Source organism: Rutidosis leptorrhynchoides, chromosome 6, assembly GCF_046630445.1.
Source record: "Rutidosis leptorrhynchoides isolate AG116_Rl617_1_P2 chromosome 6, CSIRO_AGI_Rlap_v1, whole genome shotgun sequence".
Lineage (NCBI taxonomy): Eukaryota > Viridiplantae > Streptophyta > Magnoliopsida > Asterales > Asteraceae > Rutidosis > Rutidosis leptorrhynchoides.
In genome coordinates this window covers 413516129-413530927 of record NC_092338.1, presented here as the reverse complement: position 1 = coordinate 413530927, position 14799 = coordinate 413516129, and the positions used below count along the sequence as shown (strand labels likewise).

Below are 14799 nucleotides of genomic sequence, written 5' to 3'. Positions count from 1 at the left end.
TTGATTGCGTTAATTAACCGTTGTGACAACTCAAACGGTAATATTGGCCGCAATGGATAAAAACGGTAAATTTTTCCTATAACGGTAACTAGGTTAATGCGAAGTTCCTCAAATGCGAATATTGGCTGCGATAACTGCGAATTTTTAGAGTTTCTCATGATACATTTGTTTCGCAATATGTATCATAATAAACTGGGGGGACTTGATCATATACATAGCATTGTATATGTATATTTTATTGGCTAAAAGCCTAAAGCAGAATTACGCGAATTATAATGCAAAGGTATGGAGTGTTCGCTGAAAATAAGTATAACAGCTATATTTTCACACAAATAAAGGACTGCGGTTTAATCCGCTGAGTTTCCGCGGATAGTTAAGTAAGGATTGATCAAAAAAAGTGATGTTGTTGTAAATATCGAAAGGAGTTTTGCGGGCCATTCTGTTTATTTAACAAACTCCAAAATACATAAGTGCAAGTCCACCTGTAAATAATCACCAAAATTATAATGTTAAAATGAATATAAAATTTTCATGTTGGGCCTGGTCTACCGAGCCAAAATGGCGTGCTGAATCAGAGTTAAAAAAGCTCTCGGACGTTATATCACAATATCATTTTTCTGGGAAAAATAATGATGAATGGTGCTGGAATTTCAGTCCCAATAAACTTTATTCGGCCACCTCTCTTGTGAACATCCTCACCGAGATAGAAGTGTCACTATCCCCTGTTCCTTCTCCTACCGAGACTAACGAGTTAATTCCCCAAAAGTTTGGAATTTTCATATGGCGAGCTAATCAAAACCGGCTCCCCGTTAGAACCGAACTCGATGCTAGGGGCATTGATCTTCACTCCACGAGATGCCCGGTTTATGACGATGATATCAAAACTCTTCAACATTGCCTTATAAATTGTAACAAGGCAACGGAAATTTGGAATCGAATCCGTTCATGGTGGAATCTCGATCATCTATACATTGCTAACCTATCAGATCTCTCGAAGGCCAAAATCGATGTTTCAAAACGTCAAGGGTTCCGACATTTGGCAGGCTACAGTTTGGATCGCAAGCTATTATATTTGGAAAAATCGAAATGAAATAGTGTTCGGTAAAGCCAACTCTTGTGTTCCAAAAATTATTTCGGATATCCAAGCCAAATGCTTCGAATGGTTTAGTTGTCGCGGTAAATATTTCAATATTAATTGGTCACAATGGCTAGCGAACCCAATGTTGTCCGATGTCAACCCTCCATCAAAAGATGAGATTGGTTAACTAGTAGGTTTTTTTCATCCTTATCCGTTTGAAAGGCCTTAGATTGAGATAAAATGAGGCGGTCCGACTTACTTTGTAGCTGAAGTTGCCAGCACTGTAAATCGTTATCGTCTCAGCTTGGCTTCACAAGTGACATCTCATCTTAGGTTTTGAAAATGGATTTGGGTTTTTTCCTGCTATTGCCTCGCGTCCCCACATACCTTCCTATATTTAGAAGTATAGTCTGTAGTGTCGTGTTTGTATCTTGTAGTTATAGATTCGAGCTATGTTGTATTGTCATTATTCTCGAGTTTCCTGTATTGTACATTTCATTTTTTTAATAAAATTTGTCCTTTCAAAAAAAAAGAAAGAAACCTCGCATAGAATGACGTAAGAATTAAAACAGTACCTTATATTTTCCAAGTCTGAACCTTTAATTATAGAACTTATAATTTATTAAAATTTTTTATTTATATAAAATATTGCATTGAATTATGATGACTATGTTAAACTTACACTACATAGGGTAAAACACTTTTATTCTATGAAATGTGTGGTATGCAAGATAGTTAGAATCAAGAGCACGATAAAAGTAAGCGTTTGAAAAATGATGAACCAAACCCGATGAACACATTTTAGAGACGGGTTTCGCCCATCGTCATTGTTATCTGATTCGGTGTTTATTGGTTCGTGATTGTGCGGTCTTTCTTATTTCGTTATGAGATATATAGTCGTACCGAATAATCTTATTATCACTATAAAACAAACAACCATCTTCCAGTTGACAATAGCACAAGGTAGTTGTTTCAGTTACTTGTTCTGTTCCGTTTGCAACATATGTTCCAAGAAGAGTTCAATAATTCAGTTAATTCAAAAATATAAAAGTTTTCTGTACCGTATTAGGAATTTAGTGAGCCTAAAAAAAACTTGATAACTCAAAGTTATCACCCACCGCATAATAAACAGATAATAACAACAATACGCAAAGATAATAACTAAAATAGTGTAAGAAGCGTAAAGAACACATAAATTTAACGTGGCTACATTTTTATACTCGTATATTTTTACATGTTAAAGGATAAAGGACAATAAATTTTGAAATTTCTCAACACAGATGAATACTCTTATATTTATTGTATAAAATAATTTTTAATTACTTTATTGATATAAAAATAATTGAACTTTCAAATGCACCGTTTTAATAAATTATATATGGATATAAGTATATAACTATAGTAACGTAAATAGTAAATAGTAAATAGTTTTATTTATATTTATATTAACAAGAATATGGGGTATATAAATACATAGAAACATCACTATAATCATAACTTAAACGTAAAAAGGTTTTATAAAAGAGTGGTGATATATACGCTACCATTTTTACTACATTCACCATAAAGTATGTATTTTCTCCATCCTATATTAATAGTCTTGTTTTGACTTTGCATGTCTTTTCTTTTCAACTTTGACTTTCAATAATTTTAGTGCTAATCAAATCGACCCTCAATAGTCTTCCGTTGTATTACTTCTCTCTTGATTAGCACTAATTTTGAGGGTCGATTTGATTAGCACTAATTTATGATAAACTTTTAATAATTGTAGTATGACTTTTAATAATTTTAGTGCTAATCAAATCGACCCTCAATAGCTTTCCGGTGTATTACTTCTCTTTTTTTTGTGTCCTGCCGTGTGTGTTGAAATTACTTGAGAGTGCGAGACGAAAACTTTTTGGGGCAGGACGGGTTCGAGTTCAAAAATGTGTTGGGTTAAATGGGACAATGTAATAGCTTCTTACGAAACCGGGGGGGGGGGGGGGGGGGGGGGGTGGTTAAATCTTGGGTCTCTTAAAAGTAAAAATTTGGCTCTTTTTGAAAAAATGGTGGTGGAGGTTCAAAACCGAAACCAATTCCCTTTAGGTTAATGTCATTAAAAGCATTCATGGTCCTTTTGGTGGCTTGGAGTTGGGGAGTGATTCATTCATTCTCCAACTTCGGGTCTTTGGTAAAACATTTTTTTAGCAAGTAACATAATTGAAGATTTGAACATTCCTTTCGAGAATTCATTTTCGAAGACTATTGGTGATGGATCGACAACATTTTTTTGGAAAGAACAGTGGGCTGGAAACTATAAGTTATGTGAGAAATTTCCTCGTTTGTACAGGCTCAACAATGTGAAGTGTTGCAAAGTCTAGGATCACATCAGGCACGTTGGGTTAGAAACATCATTTACGTGGAATTGGGCCCGTGAACCAATGGGCCGAACAGGTGCAGAGCTAGACGAATTGGTTGTCATACTTGCAAATCATCTGTACAACCGGAACAATAGTGACGCAGTCAATGTCTACTTTGGGTAGATTCACTGTTAAATGTTTATCTAATATTATTAATGATGAGCTTATTGCACCATGTGGGTCAGCAACTGAAACCCTCCGTAATCGTCTCGTCCCAAAAAGATTGGAAATTTTCGTTTGGAGAGCAATCAAAAAACGAATTCCGGTCAGGTGCGAGCTCGATAAAAGAGGGTTAGACATTCATAGTGTAAGATGCCCATTATGCGATGATGACTTGGAAACGGTGGATCACTCGATTATTTTTTGCAAACATTCGATGGATCTTTGGAGTCGGGTATATCAATGGTGGGGCTTGGGTAATTTTTCTAATCTAAGTGTTAATGAGACTCTACATGGCAACAATGGTGTGGTTATGTCTAGTTTGGGTAAAAAGATTTGGCAAGCAACGGAATAGGTTTGTGCGTATTATCTTTGGAAAAATCGCAACAACAAGGTGTTTTGCGGAAAAAGTTGGCTGGGTCTCGGTAATGTTGAACGAAATTTAAATCAAGGCTTTCGATTGGATATCACATCGCCTAAATGGAAAGAAGATGGATTGGCTCACGTGGTTAAACAATCCGAACACGTATTTAACTTTTTCCATAATTGTTGCTCATGTAATTTCTGTGTGTAACTGTGTAATCATGTAGTATGTTTCGGTTTGATTCCTCACAAACCCAAATCGACACTTATATTCTTTGTAATCAACTTTGGGCTCCTTCCTGGGCCAAGCCTTCTCGTGTGCTATTTCTAAAATAATGAAATATTCCTTCTTACTTTTCAAAAAAAAAAAAAAAAAAAAAAGAAACTAACTAAATAGTTGCTGTGAGTTAATGATTTAACAATACAGTTTGTGTTCCCCATATTTCACTTTCCATATTTCGTTTTGTGTGGAATACATACGAAATAGCTAGTTAAGACTTGCGAACATTTTTAAACCCAATGTCTATACTTACTTTATACATTTCTCATGATGAGTCAAAAAGGAATATAAAGGAATATAACAAACTCCAACTCGTGTTGTTTACCGAATGAAATTCTAAACATGCTAAAGTAAGAGCTTGGGTTCATTTAAATTTAACTCGAATCAACATCTAACAAATCGAATTGTACTACTTCACGAGCATCTCGGCTTATTCACAAATGATATAACAAATATTCACTCAAGAGCAAACAGCCTAAAAGTACATGTATAAAATAGTATAGGGGTCATTTATGTAAATTACTCAAACCAATATACATACTGTATAAATAAACTTTGTATTGTGTCTGCAATAAAAAGCTGCATCCTATTAATCAGCAACATTTATTTTTTAATTTTCTGAATGCGGGTGATAAATCCCATGGAACCCGCGAAACCACCGATTGCATTCTTGTTCATATTTTTATTAATTTCAAAAACATCGATTTACAATGTTTCTGCTGAAGGTGTCACTTTTGAAGAAGCTAAACAGCTCAGAAATGAGGTCAATATTCTATATATATATATATTTTTTAAATCTTATAATATTTATGTGTTTAGATAATATCCCCATGTGTAGGTATTCAAAGATTTGAACTTTTTTGTTGCTAAGAATGTGCAAAGGTTGATTACGATTGTTATGTTACTTATATTCTGAACATCTCATGTTCTTGTTTTAGAATTGGATTCAAAATTGGGGGAAATTTTGTCTTTTACTTAATTACCCTTTTGAATTTCGATTAAAGATGCCTAATTTGTTTGATTATTAAAGTTTGTTTTTGGAGTTTTTGACGATTAACAATGTTTCAAAGTTGTATAATCTGCTATTGGATTTATTTTAATAGCTATTTATTTATTTATTTATTTTCAATGGAAAAAAGGTAATTTTAGGGCTAATCTGTGTTTGAATGAAGTATTGATTTAATGGTATTAGGGATCGATTTGATGTTGTAATATCATGATACTATATAGTCATAATCAGATAGTTAGATGGCTTTAGGAGATAGTGTTGGGATTTTTTATATAGAGATTGAAGCTATTATGATCACTAATGAGGGTGTTAGTTGTTGGGAAGCTTTAAGTTTTACTAATAGCTAGAATTACTAAAAAGAATATAGATGAAGTATTTCAATTTGACATGTGTAGGAAAAGTGTCTCAATTGTAGGATATATATAAGTTGTTCTGCATTCCCTTTTGTTATCAGCTATGCTTATTTATTAAAAGTAATTATTTGATATTGATTAATGAAAATCAGATAATTCGATTTAATCAAATATGATGTTCGGATAGTCTTTGGATATTCTTGACGTGCTTCCTTTGGTAGAATTTGTACTAATTATTTATGAAAACGTTAATGAAATTCGGCTTATCAATTTCAAAATACACATCCAAATACACCCGTTAATGGAGTTAATTTATTATACAATTATTATACTCTGATGATGTGCCTTTTCATGATGATGATGATGATGATATAGGTTGGTGAGATGTTTTATCATGCATTTGATGGATACATGGATCATGCGTTTCCACGTGATGAGTTAAAACCTCTTTCGTGTGAAGGGGAAGACACTCTTGGTGGCTATGCTCTAACATTGGTAACGTCTTCTTTCTTATTTCATATACTATTTATTTATTTTTATTTAATAATTTAAATGTAATGTAATAATCATGACGTTGATATACTTCACCAGTGCAGATCGACTCGTTAGATACCTTAGCTTTGCTTGGCGACAAGGAACGATTCACTTCTTCTGTCGAATGGATTAGTAAAAATCTTAGATTTGATATTGTGAGTATGGTTTTACTCTTTTTGATATATTCAACATAATGTCATATATTTTTATTTGACACGACCGAATCTTTATTGCTTATTCATTATAGCTACTGTTCATCGTCACCGTTAACATATCTGTTGGGTCAAGTTTAATTAAATATCTAGCTTTTTCTAATAACATATTCAGAATAAAACAGTATCCTTGTTTGAAACTACGATACGGATCCTAGGAGGTTTGCTTTCTGCTCATCTCATTGCAAGTGATTATGCTACGGTATCTGTTCTTATTATTTTGTTATAATATACTTTTTTTTTTTTTTTAACATATTCTTTTAAACTAAACTGTACTCTTTTTAATGAAACACCGACAGGGTATGCGTATCCCTTCATATGATGATGAACTTCTTCACCTTTCCGAGGACCTTGCTCGTAGGTTATTACCGGCGTTCGACACTCCAACAGGTATTTCTTATTCTGATCTTCGGTATTTATTTTCATTCAATGATCAAATTGTTCCAAAAAAAAATAAGCATCTTTAGAATGTTTTTGGTTATTTATTACTCTATCTGTCGAGTTGTACGCATTATAGTTTATTAAGTTATGTAATTTTCATCAAAAAGCTATCTTTTTAAATATTTGTTAATATTATGAACTTTTTACCGCTTTCAAAGACACTTGAGTAGTTATATTTGATAACTTGTGCACTAAAGTTTATATTTGATATTATGCTTTTATCTGTTGTAGGAATTCCATATGGATCGGTTAATCTGTTGTACGGAGTTGATGAAAATGAAAGTAAGGTAGGGCTTGTAGTTTTAAGAAGTATGCTCGAAGGACCATTACATATATAGAAAGTTGTTATTACTTTAGCTCTTATTTATCAATCTTTATATGTTAGTTTCATGTTTGGTGTATTTAGAGTTTCTATAATCTTACGGATTTGTTTTTTCAGATTACATCTACGGCTGGTGGCGGTACTTTGACATTAGAGTTTGGGGTGCTTAGTCGTTTAACAGATGACCCCAGTAAGTTTGTTTACGATATAATTTCAGTTATAACATATAACATAACATGCTCAAATAATAATACTCATTCAAAGTAACAAACACATACACACAGTAAGTTTATATGGTTTTACTTATGTTTTTTTTTTTTTTTTTTTTTAGTATTTGAGCAAGTTACCAAGAATGCTGTTCGAGGAATATGGGCACGTCGATCCAAGATAAATTTAGTCGGTGCTCATATTGATGTTTTTACTGGTGAATGGACACAGAAGGTTGTCTCTGAAGCTAATGTTATTATAAATAATATTTTAATTTTATCATCCTTTTTTAATATATTTAACATCAAAAAATATCTTCATGTTAAATATCATGTAATCTTTAATATTTTTGTTCTCTATAACATATTATCAAATTTTTCTTTCTGATTTTTTTCAGGATGCTGGAATAGGAACAAGTATTGACTCATTCTATGAATATCTTTTAAAGGTATATATCGTATTGACTACAGATTCATAAGAAAAATGTAACTATTTAATGCCCTTTAATGAAGCTGTTGTCAAATATTTACACAATATTCTAGCTTCATTCACTTCATTTTTATGTGGTTTCTTGAACAGGCGTACATTTTATTTGGAGACGAAGAGTATTTGTATATCTTCCAAGAAGCTTATGGGGCAGCTATGCACTATCTCTTTCACGATCCTTGGTAAAATATAACCGATTTACAGTTTAATTTGATGTTTTGTCAAATAGATAATTGTGAAGTCCTAGTTACGGGATGACATATTTTCAAAGATGTGTAGATATGTAGAAGTGAACATAAATAGAGCAAAATGATGTTGTTGAATCTGCTTCCTTCATCATCTGTCACTTTGTCAAAACCCTATCAGAATACCTAATCAACAGTCACCCTAATCTTGTTTCAAGAACTTCATTTTCTCATCAATTTAGGGTTAAAGATTCAAACTTTAACAAAATCAACAGCCAACCCAGTTCTCAGATCTGTAAAGAAAGCAACTTTATCAAAACCCCATATGGTTTTGAGCGTTTGGGGGCTAAACCCCCCACTTCACTGATTGCTACATCAGTATCTGAAAGTGGTCAAGATTTAATCCAGATGGTGAAGTTGAAAAAAAGTCAAACAAGACTCTGGCATTTTAAAATATTTCATGAAAATTCTAAACATCATAATGATTTGTTGATTTTATTTAATGTTTTGCTAAATAGTTATTTGTGAAGTCCTAGATAAAGGATGACATATTTTTAAAGGTGTGTAGGTATGTAGAAGTGAATATGAATTCTGCTGCACTTGTTTGGCCACTATTTAATAGTCTACAAGCGTTCTGGCCAGGTCTCCAGGTAATAATAACGTTATGCATTTTTCCTTTTTTGAGCAAATAGTGTAATTAATGAACTTCAAATGTTCCAAAACGTCCCGTGAACGTAAAACTGACTATTTTAACTCAATTTGGAAAGGAAGGTTTTAGCTGGAGATATTGATCCTGCTATTCGAACGCATTCTGCGTTTTTTAGTGTCTGGAAAAGATATGGTTTCACTCCAGAAGGCTTCAATCTTGCCTCTTTTACTGTTCAGGTAATTAATTACATTGAATTTTTTTTTTTTTTTTTTTTTGTATTGGATCTTTTGGCTTTAATTTTGGCAAAAAAGATTTATTAACATGAAATAATTCGACCATTTTAATTGAATGTGCAGTATGGTCAAAAGAGCTATCCACTGCGTCCAGAACTCATCGAGAGCACATACTGGCTCTACAAAGCTACCCGTGATCCTAGGTTGGTTTTCTTAATTTATTTGACGATTACTGTTTCAAATAATGATTATTTAGATTTTGACATGTATTATATAAATAATAGTATTAGCATATTACCTATAAAAAATGATTTTGGTAGTTTTACGCATTAAAAACACGGTTTACACACTATTCTACTCTTTTTCTCTGGACTCAATTTTACCAGTTTGACCTGTTAGAGATTAAAGATTACCCGAATCGAGTCATTGACCCATTCAAAAGCATATAATTAGTCTGAGACCCTTTACCAAAGAATCTCAAGGTTTGGATGTATTTTTTATTTTCAGGTATCTTGATGTAGGACGAGACATTGTTAGTAGCTTGCAATATGGAGCTCGTTGCACATGTGGATATTGTCACATATCAGATGTTGAGTTTCATAAGCAGGAAGATCACATGGAGAGTTTCTTTTTAGCTGAAACGGTAATTATTATGTGCACTTTCTTTGTTGTTTTGTTTACTAAGAGTGTGTTTGGATGTGCATTTTGCAAGTTATTTTGTGGTTTTAATCCCTAGTTGATCTAAAAATTTGAAAATCAAGTGGCCAAAAATGTCATTCTTGTGAAATTAGGGTATATTGAGATAAGATTATGTCATACTTCGTATTGATTTACTTTTTGATAATCAGTTTCCTTCAGTTTTTATAAAATTTATTATTTGAACCTAAATTATTAATAGTTACAAGCAGAATCTGTCTTTGTGTTTACCTTTCTCGAGACACGAAAAACTGATTTTTGGTACTGCATGTTGTGATTGTCTGTGTTAATTAGCAAATCCAAACATCCTCTAGTTCACTTTATTTTTAATTTTATGCATGAATGACGTATGACGGAAACCTGTTTGATATGATATAGGCAAAATATTTGTGGCTGCTTTTTGATTTGGCTGCTGGTCCTGATAACCTAGTCGAAAATGGGCCCTACAAGTGAGTTCTCGTTTCGAGTTTTCTTATAAACAATTTTTATTCTAACCCTCTCCAATGTTAATTTGCATACATTCAAAATAATAATGGGGTTTCGTTTGCAGGTATATATTCAGCACAGAAGGCCACCTATTGCCCATGACTCCTAGAATTACGCTTATCCGTGAACATTGTTCATATTATGGAGCATACTGTAAAAGCAGCAACTTTGACCAGGATTCTTCCTCCTCTTATATATCCAAGGATTCTCACCAAAGTAATAATAGCACTCGATTTCAAAAAGGTCTGGGGTCCACTAGCTACGTTACAAAATACGCCTTTCATAAGTCCTCTTCTTCGTCTGAAATTATCAAGGTTAGTTCCTAACTTCAAATTTGGTAATAATTGTATAATACGCCCCGAATTGATGTTTCTTCCTTCTTTTTTATTACATAAATAAATTGGGTGAAGGTAACATAACATGTATGTAATGTGTATCCTAGGGGTTTTGTCCGGGACTAACGCATGAGCAAATGTATGGCTTATCATACGTGGCTTCACCAGACGTGGTCCATGAAGATGAGCCGCCGTCTACACACAAAAGTGAGAATGGTGATGATCAAAGCCAGTCATTAGTAGTGCTTTCGGATTCGGTCTCTAACTATGGATCAATGAATGAGTCAACTAACCAAGGATCAGTGACTAATGAAAATTAGTAGATTTTTAAGTTTGATTGCAATTGCGTGATAGAATGTACATCAATTTTTGCTTGATTAGAGTTTCGGGTGAAATTTACCCCTCATATGTTGTACATTATATTATTAATTATTATTATTATTAATATACTATACTAATATCAATTCTATATATTTATTTATAGATTTATACTCCATGTAACATTTTTTTTTTTTTTTTTTTTGCGAAAAAAATGAAACTTCTATAACAAAGGAGCTTTCATAAAAATATGAAAGCGCCAAAAGGCAAACAACAAAAGGAGAGAAACCACTACTAGCAAGCCTTGCAACTAGAAAGCGAATACAAGAAATCCTAACTAACCTCGAACTATCTAAAAATAAGCCATCAACCAAGCTAAAAGAAACAAAGCAACCAAAACTAACAAACCTAGCCTACATAGCATACCCATACAATACCACCAGAAACATAGTACAACCCGATAAGGACCAAAAACAAGTACCAAAACTACAACTGCTTAGAAAGCTCAACTTACACCAAGTTTGTATGCCGCAATTAAAGCCTCAATTGGTCTCAATGAGGATAAAAAGCTCACGCTTCGCTGCGGGATTGTTTTCGTCGTTTAACGGTCGGTTATTTGAACATATAAAGAAAGGGTTAACGGTCGGGCAATTAAATGTTAAAAAAGAAAAGGTATTAAAAAAGAAGGAAAAAAGGAAGTTATAAAAAAGATGACTTTGTTGCGAGGTGGTTTTTTCAGTTTACACTCGTTAAATTTAACTTGTAAAAAAACGATTAGTGGTCGGTTAACTAAATGTATAACAATTAAAGGAATTCAAAAGCAGATTCTGAATGCATTATTCAAATATAAAGCCACATCTTTTAAATAAAATGAAAATAAATTAGTTAATTAAAAGATAAATAACAAAACAAAAAAGAAAAGAAATGAAGTTTTACAAACTTGTAACCTAAGCTAGTGTGCGCCACAACCAACTGGGCCAAATATATTGATGCGAGAAATGCAATTAAAAAGCTAAAATATAAATTTATGCGACAACTTGTAACCTAAGCTTTTCTTTTTGAATATATTGAATGATAATTACATACTACATAATGCTTTAAATAGCTAAGAATAATCAATGAAAATGGATGTAAGTTACATCTTGTTTACTCCCACACTTAAATACCCAAGATCTCCTAACTAATTGGCAATTAACACCAAGTTCTACCCTTTATAGTTGGTACCGAGTCGTCTCTCATCAAATACACTCACATTCTATACCCTATCAAAAATTAAAAATACTACTGCAACAATTATTAAGCTAGCAATACTACTAATTCTTGCTCTACTTGTTATATCCCCACTTGCACATGTTTATGTTTTTCCCCAAATTCGCACTTGCCTAAGATGTAACACAGAGGAGTGTTAGTATGGTTATATCTGTAGTAAGAAAAGCTAAACTGACCCATTTACTAACCCGCTTTGGAGTTTCCTGATATTTCAAATGTTTTTAGTAACCTAGAGACAATGCTATCTCAGTTTTTTGACTAATCTGATGTTTATTTAGCTGTTCATACAATATGGAAGATTCTTCTAATTTAAAATGTACCTGATGTAGATTTGAAGTGGTTACTACAACAAATTATTTGGAATGATTCATATTCTGTCTTATTTGGCTTTGTAGAGATAAAAAAGTTTTACCACATTCAAATCGCATTTGAATACACTTGTTGACAACATTTACTTACAGTTTTTATACAATAGTTCATTCATGCAAAACAATGAGAAACGAATATTATTTTGTAGTACATAAATCAACACACTTCTATTTATATAAATAACTTTTGAAACTAATACAATGTACATCTAAGTTACTAAACTAAAAAGATCTATACTCTGTATCATTCTAACAAACCCGTTGTTGTCACAGACATATTCTTTACAAACTTTGTATATGTGTGTCCTCTATTCAACACGAGACATCAATGTTATTATTCAATCATTGTGTATGCATAGATTGTTACTCTAATTGTTAACAAGTCATCAAAATGATATACAAAACATTTGGTAATCCCGGAGTTTAAATGTGTTTTAAAGGTAATACAAGGGCTGTCACTATGTGTCGCTGGTACTAATCTGGTGGTGTCAATTGGTCTCACTGAGGATAAAAATCTCACGCTTCGTTGCGGGGTTGTTTTCATCGTTTAACGGTCGGCTATTTAAATGTATAAAGAAAGGGTTAACGGTCGGGCAATTAAATGGTAAAAAAGAAAAGGAATTAAAAAGGAAGTAAAAGGAAGTTATAAAAAAAATGACTTCATTGCGGGGTGGTTTTTTTCCAGTTAACAATCGATAAATTTAACTTGTAAAAAAACAATTAGTGGTCAGTTAACTAAATGTTTAAAATTTAAAGAAATTCAAAAGGAGATTCTAAATGTGTTATTTAAATATAAAGCCACTTCTTTTAATAAAATGAAAATAAATTAATTAATTAAAAGATGAATAACAAAACAAAAAAGAAAAGAAAGGAAGTTGTACAAACTTGTAACCTAAGCTAGTGTGCGCCAAAACCAACTAGACCAAAGTTATTGATGCGAGATATGCAATTAAAAAGCTAAAATATAAATTGATGCGAGAACTTGTAACATAAGCTTTTTCTTTTTGAATATATTGATTGATAATTACATACTACATAATGCTTGAAATAGCTATGAATAATCAATGAAAATGAAAGTAAGTTACATCTTGTTTACTCCCACACGTAAATACCCATGATCTCCTTACTAATTGGTAATTAACACCAAGTTCTACACTTTATAGTTGATACCGAATCATGTCTCATCAAATACACTCCCATTCTATATCCTATAAAAAATTAAAATACTACTACAACAATTATGAAGCTAGCAATACTACTAATTCTTGCTCTACTTGTCATCTCCCCAACTGCACATGTTTCTGTTTTCCCCAAATTCGCACTTGCCTATCATGTAACACAGAGGATAATTGTATCTCTTTACATTGTCCAGAGCTAGCAGTGTGTTACAACCACATTTTCAAATGTGTTGGTGCTGTTGTGTAATGCACAAGTTTAAGTCACTCAAATGGAGTGTTAGTATGGTTATATCTGTAGTAAGCAAGGCTAAACTGACCCATTTAATAACCTGCTTTGGAGTTCCCTGATATTTGAAATGTTTTTAGTAACCTGGAGACAATGTTATCTCAGTTCTTTTTACCAATCTAATGTTTATTTAGTTGTTGTTACAATATCGAAGGTTCTTCTACTTTAAAATGTACCTGATGTAGATTTGAAGTAGTTACTACATCAAATTATTTGAAATGATTCATATTCTATCTTATTTGGCTTTGTAGTGATAAAAGAGTTTTACCACACTCAAATCGCATTTGAATACACTTGTTGACAACATTTACTTACAGTTTTTAAACAAGAGTTCATTCATGCAAAACAATGAGAAACGAATATTATATTGTACTCGTAGTACATAAATCAACACACTTCTATTTATATAAATAACTTTTGAAACTAATACAATGTACATCTAGGTTACTATACTAAAAAGATCTATACCCCGTATCATTTTAACAAACCCGTTGTTGTCACAGGCATATTCTTTACAAACTTTGTATATGTGTGTCCTCTTTTTAACATGAGACATCAATGTTATTATTCGATCATTGCGTATGCATAGATTGTTACTCTAGTTGTTAACAAGTCATCAAAATGATATACAAAACATTTGATAATCCCAGAGTTTAAATGTGTTTTGAAGGTAATACAAGGGCTGTCACTATGAGTTGCTGGTACTAATCTTGTGGTGTCACATGGTCTAAATGATGTTGAAAAGCTCACGCTTCGCTGCGGGGTTGTTTTCATCGTTTAACGGTCGGTTATTTAAACGTATAAAGAAATGGTTAACGGTCGGGCAATTAAATGGTAAAAAAGAAAAGGAATTAAAAAGGAAGAAAAAAGGAAGTAAATGAAAGTTATAAAAAAGATGACTTCGTTGCGGGGTGTATTTTTTCAGTTAACAGTCGATAAATTTAACTTGTAAA

General features: G+C 32.5%; 2 protein-coding genes across 2 annotated transcripts; both read left to right on the top strand.

Annotated features, from left to right (window-relative positions):
• Positions 1-514: 514 nt before the first annotated feature.
• LOC139855117 (uncharacterized) lies at positions 515-1090 on the top strand. Its single transcript, XM_071844366.1, has one exon. It carries the CDS (start codon positions 515-517, stop codon positions 1088-1090), a length of 576 nt encoding a protein of 191 aa, XP_071700467.1.
• A 3791-nt stretch (positions 1091-4881) lies between these two features.
• On the top strand, positions 4882-10826 carry LOC139852510 (alpha-mannosidase I MNS4-like). Its single transcript, XM_071841810.1, has 17 exons — positions 4882-5042; positions 6017-6136; positions 6238-6330; positions 6503-6589; positions 6687-6777; positions 7060-7115; positions 7268-7340; positions 7482-7591; positions 7755-7805; positions 7937-8025; positions 8597-8678; positions 8800-8913; positions 9034-9113; positions 9418-9553; positions 9985-10055; positions 10157-10406; positions 10535-10826. The coding sequence occupies exons 1-17, from the start codon at positions 4902-4904 to the stop codon at positions 10745-10747; spliced, it is 1857 nt and encodes a 618-aa protein (XP_071697911.1). The 5' UTR covers positions 4882-4901; the 3' UTR covers positions 10748-10826.
• Positions 10827-14799: the final 3973 nt, after the last annotated feature.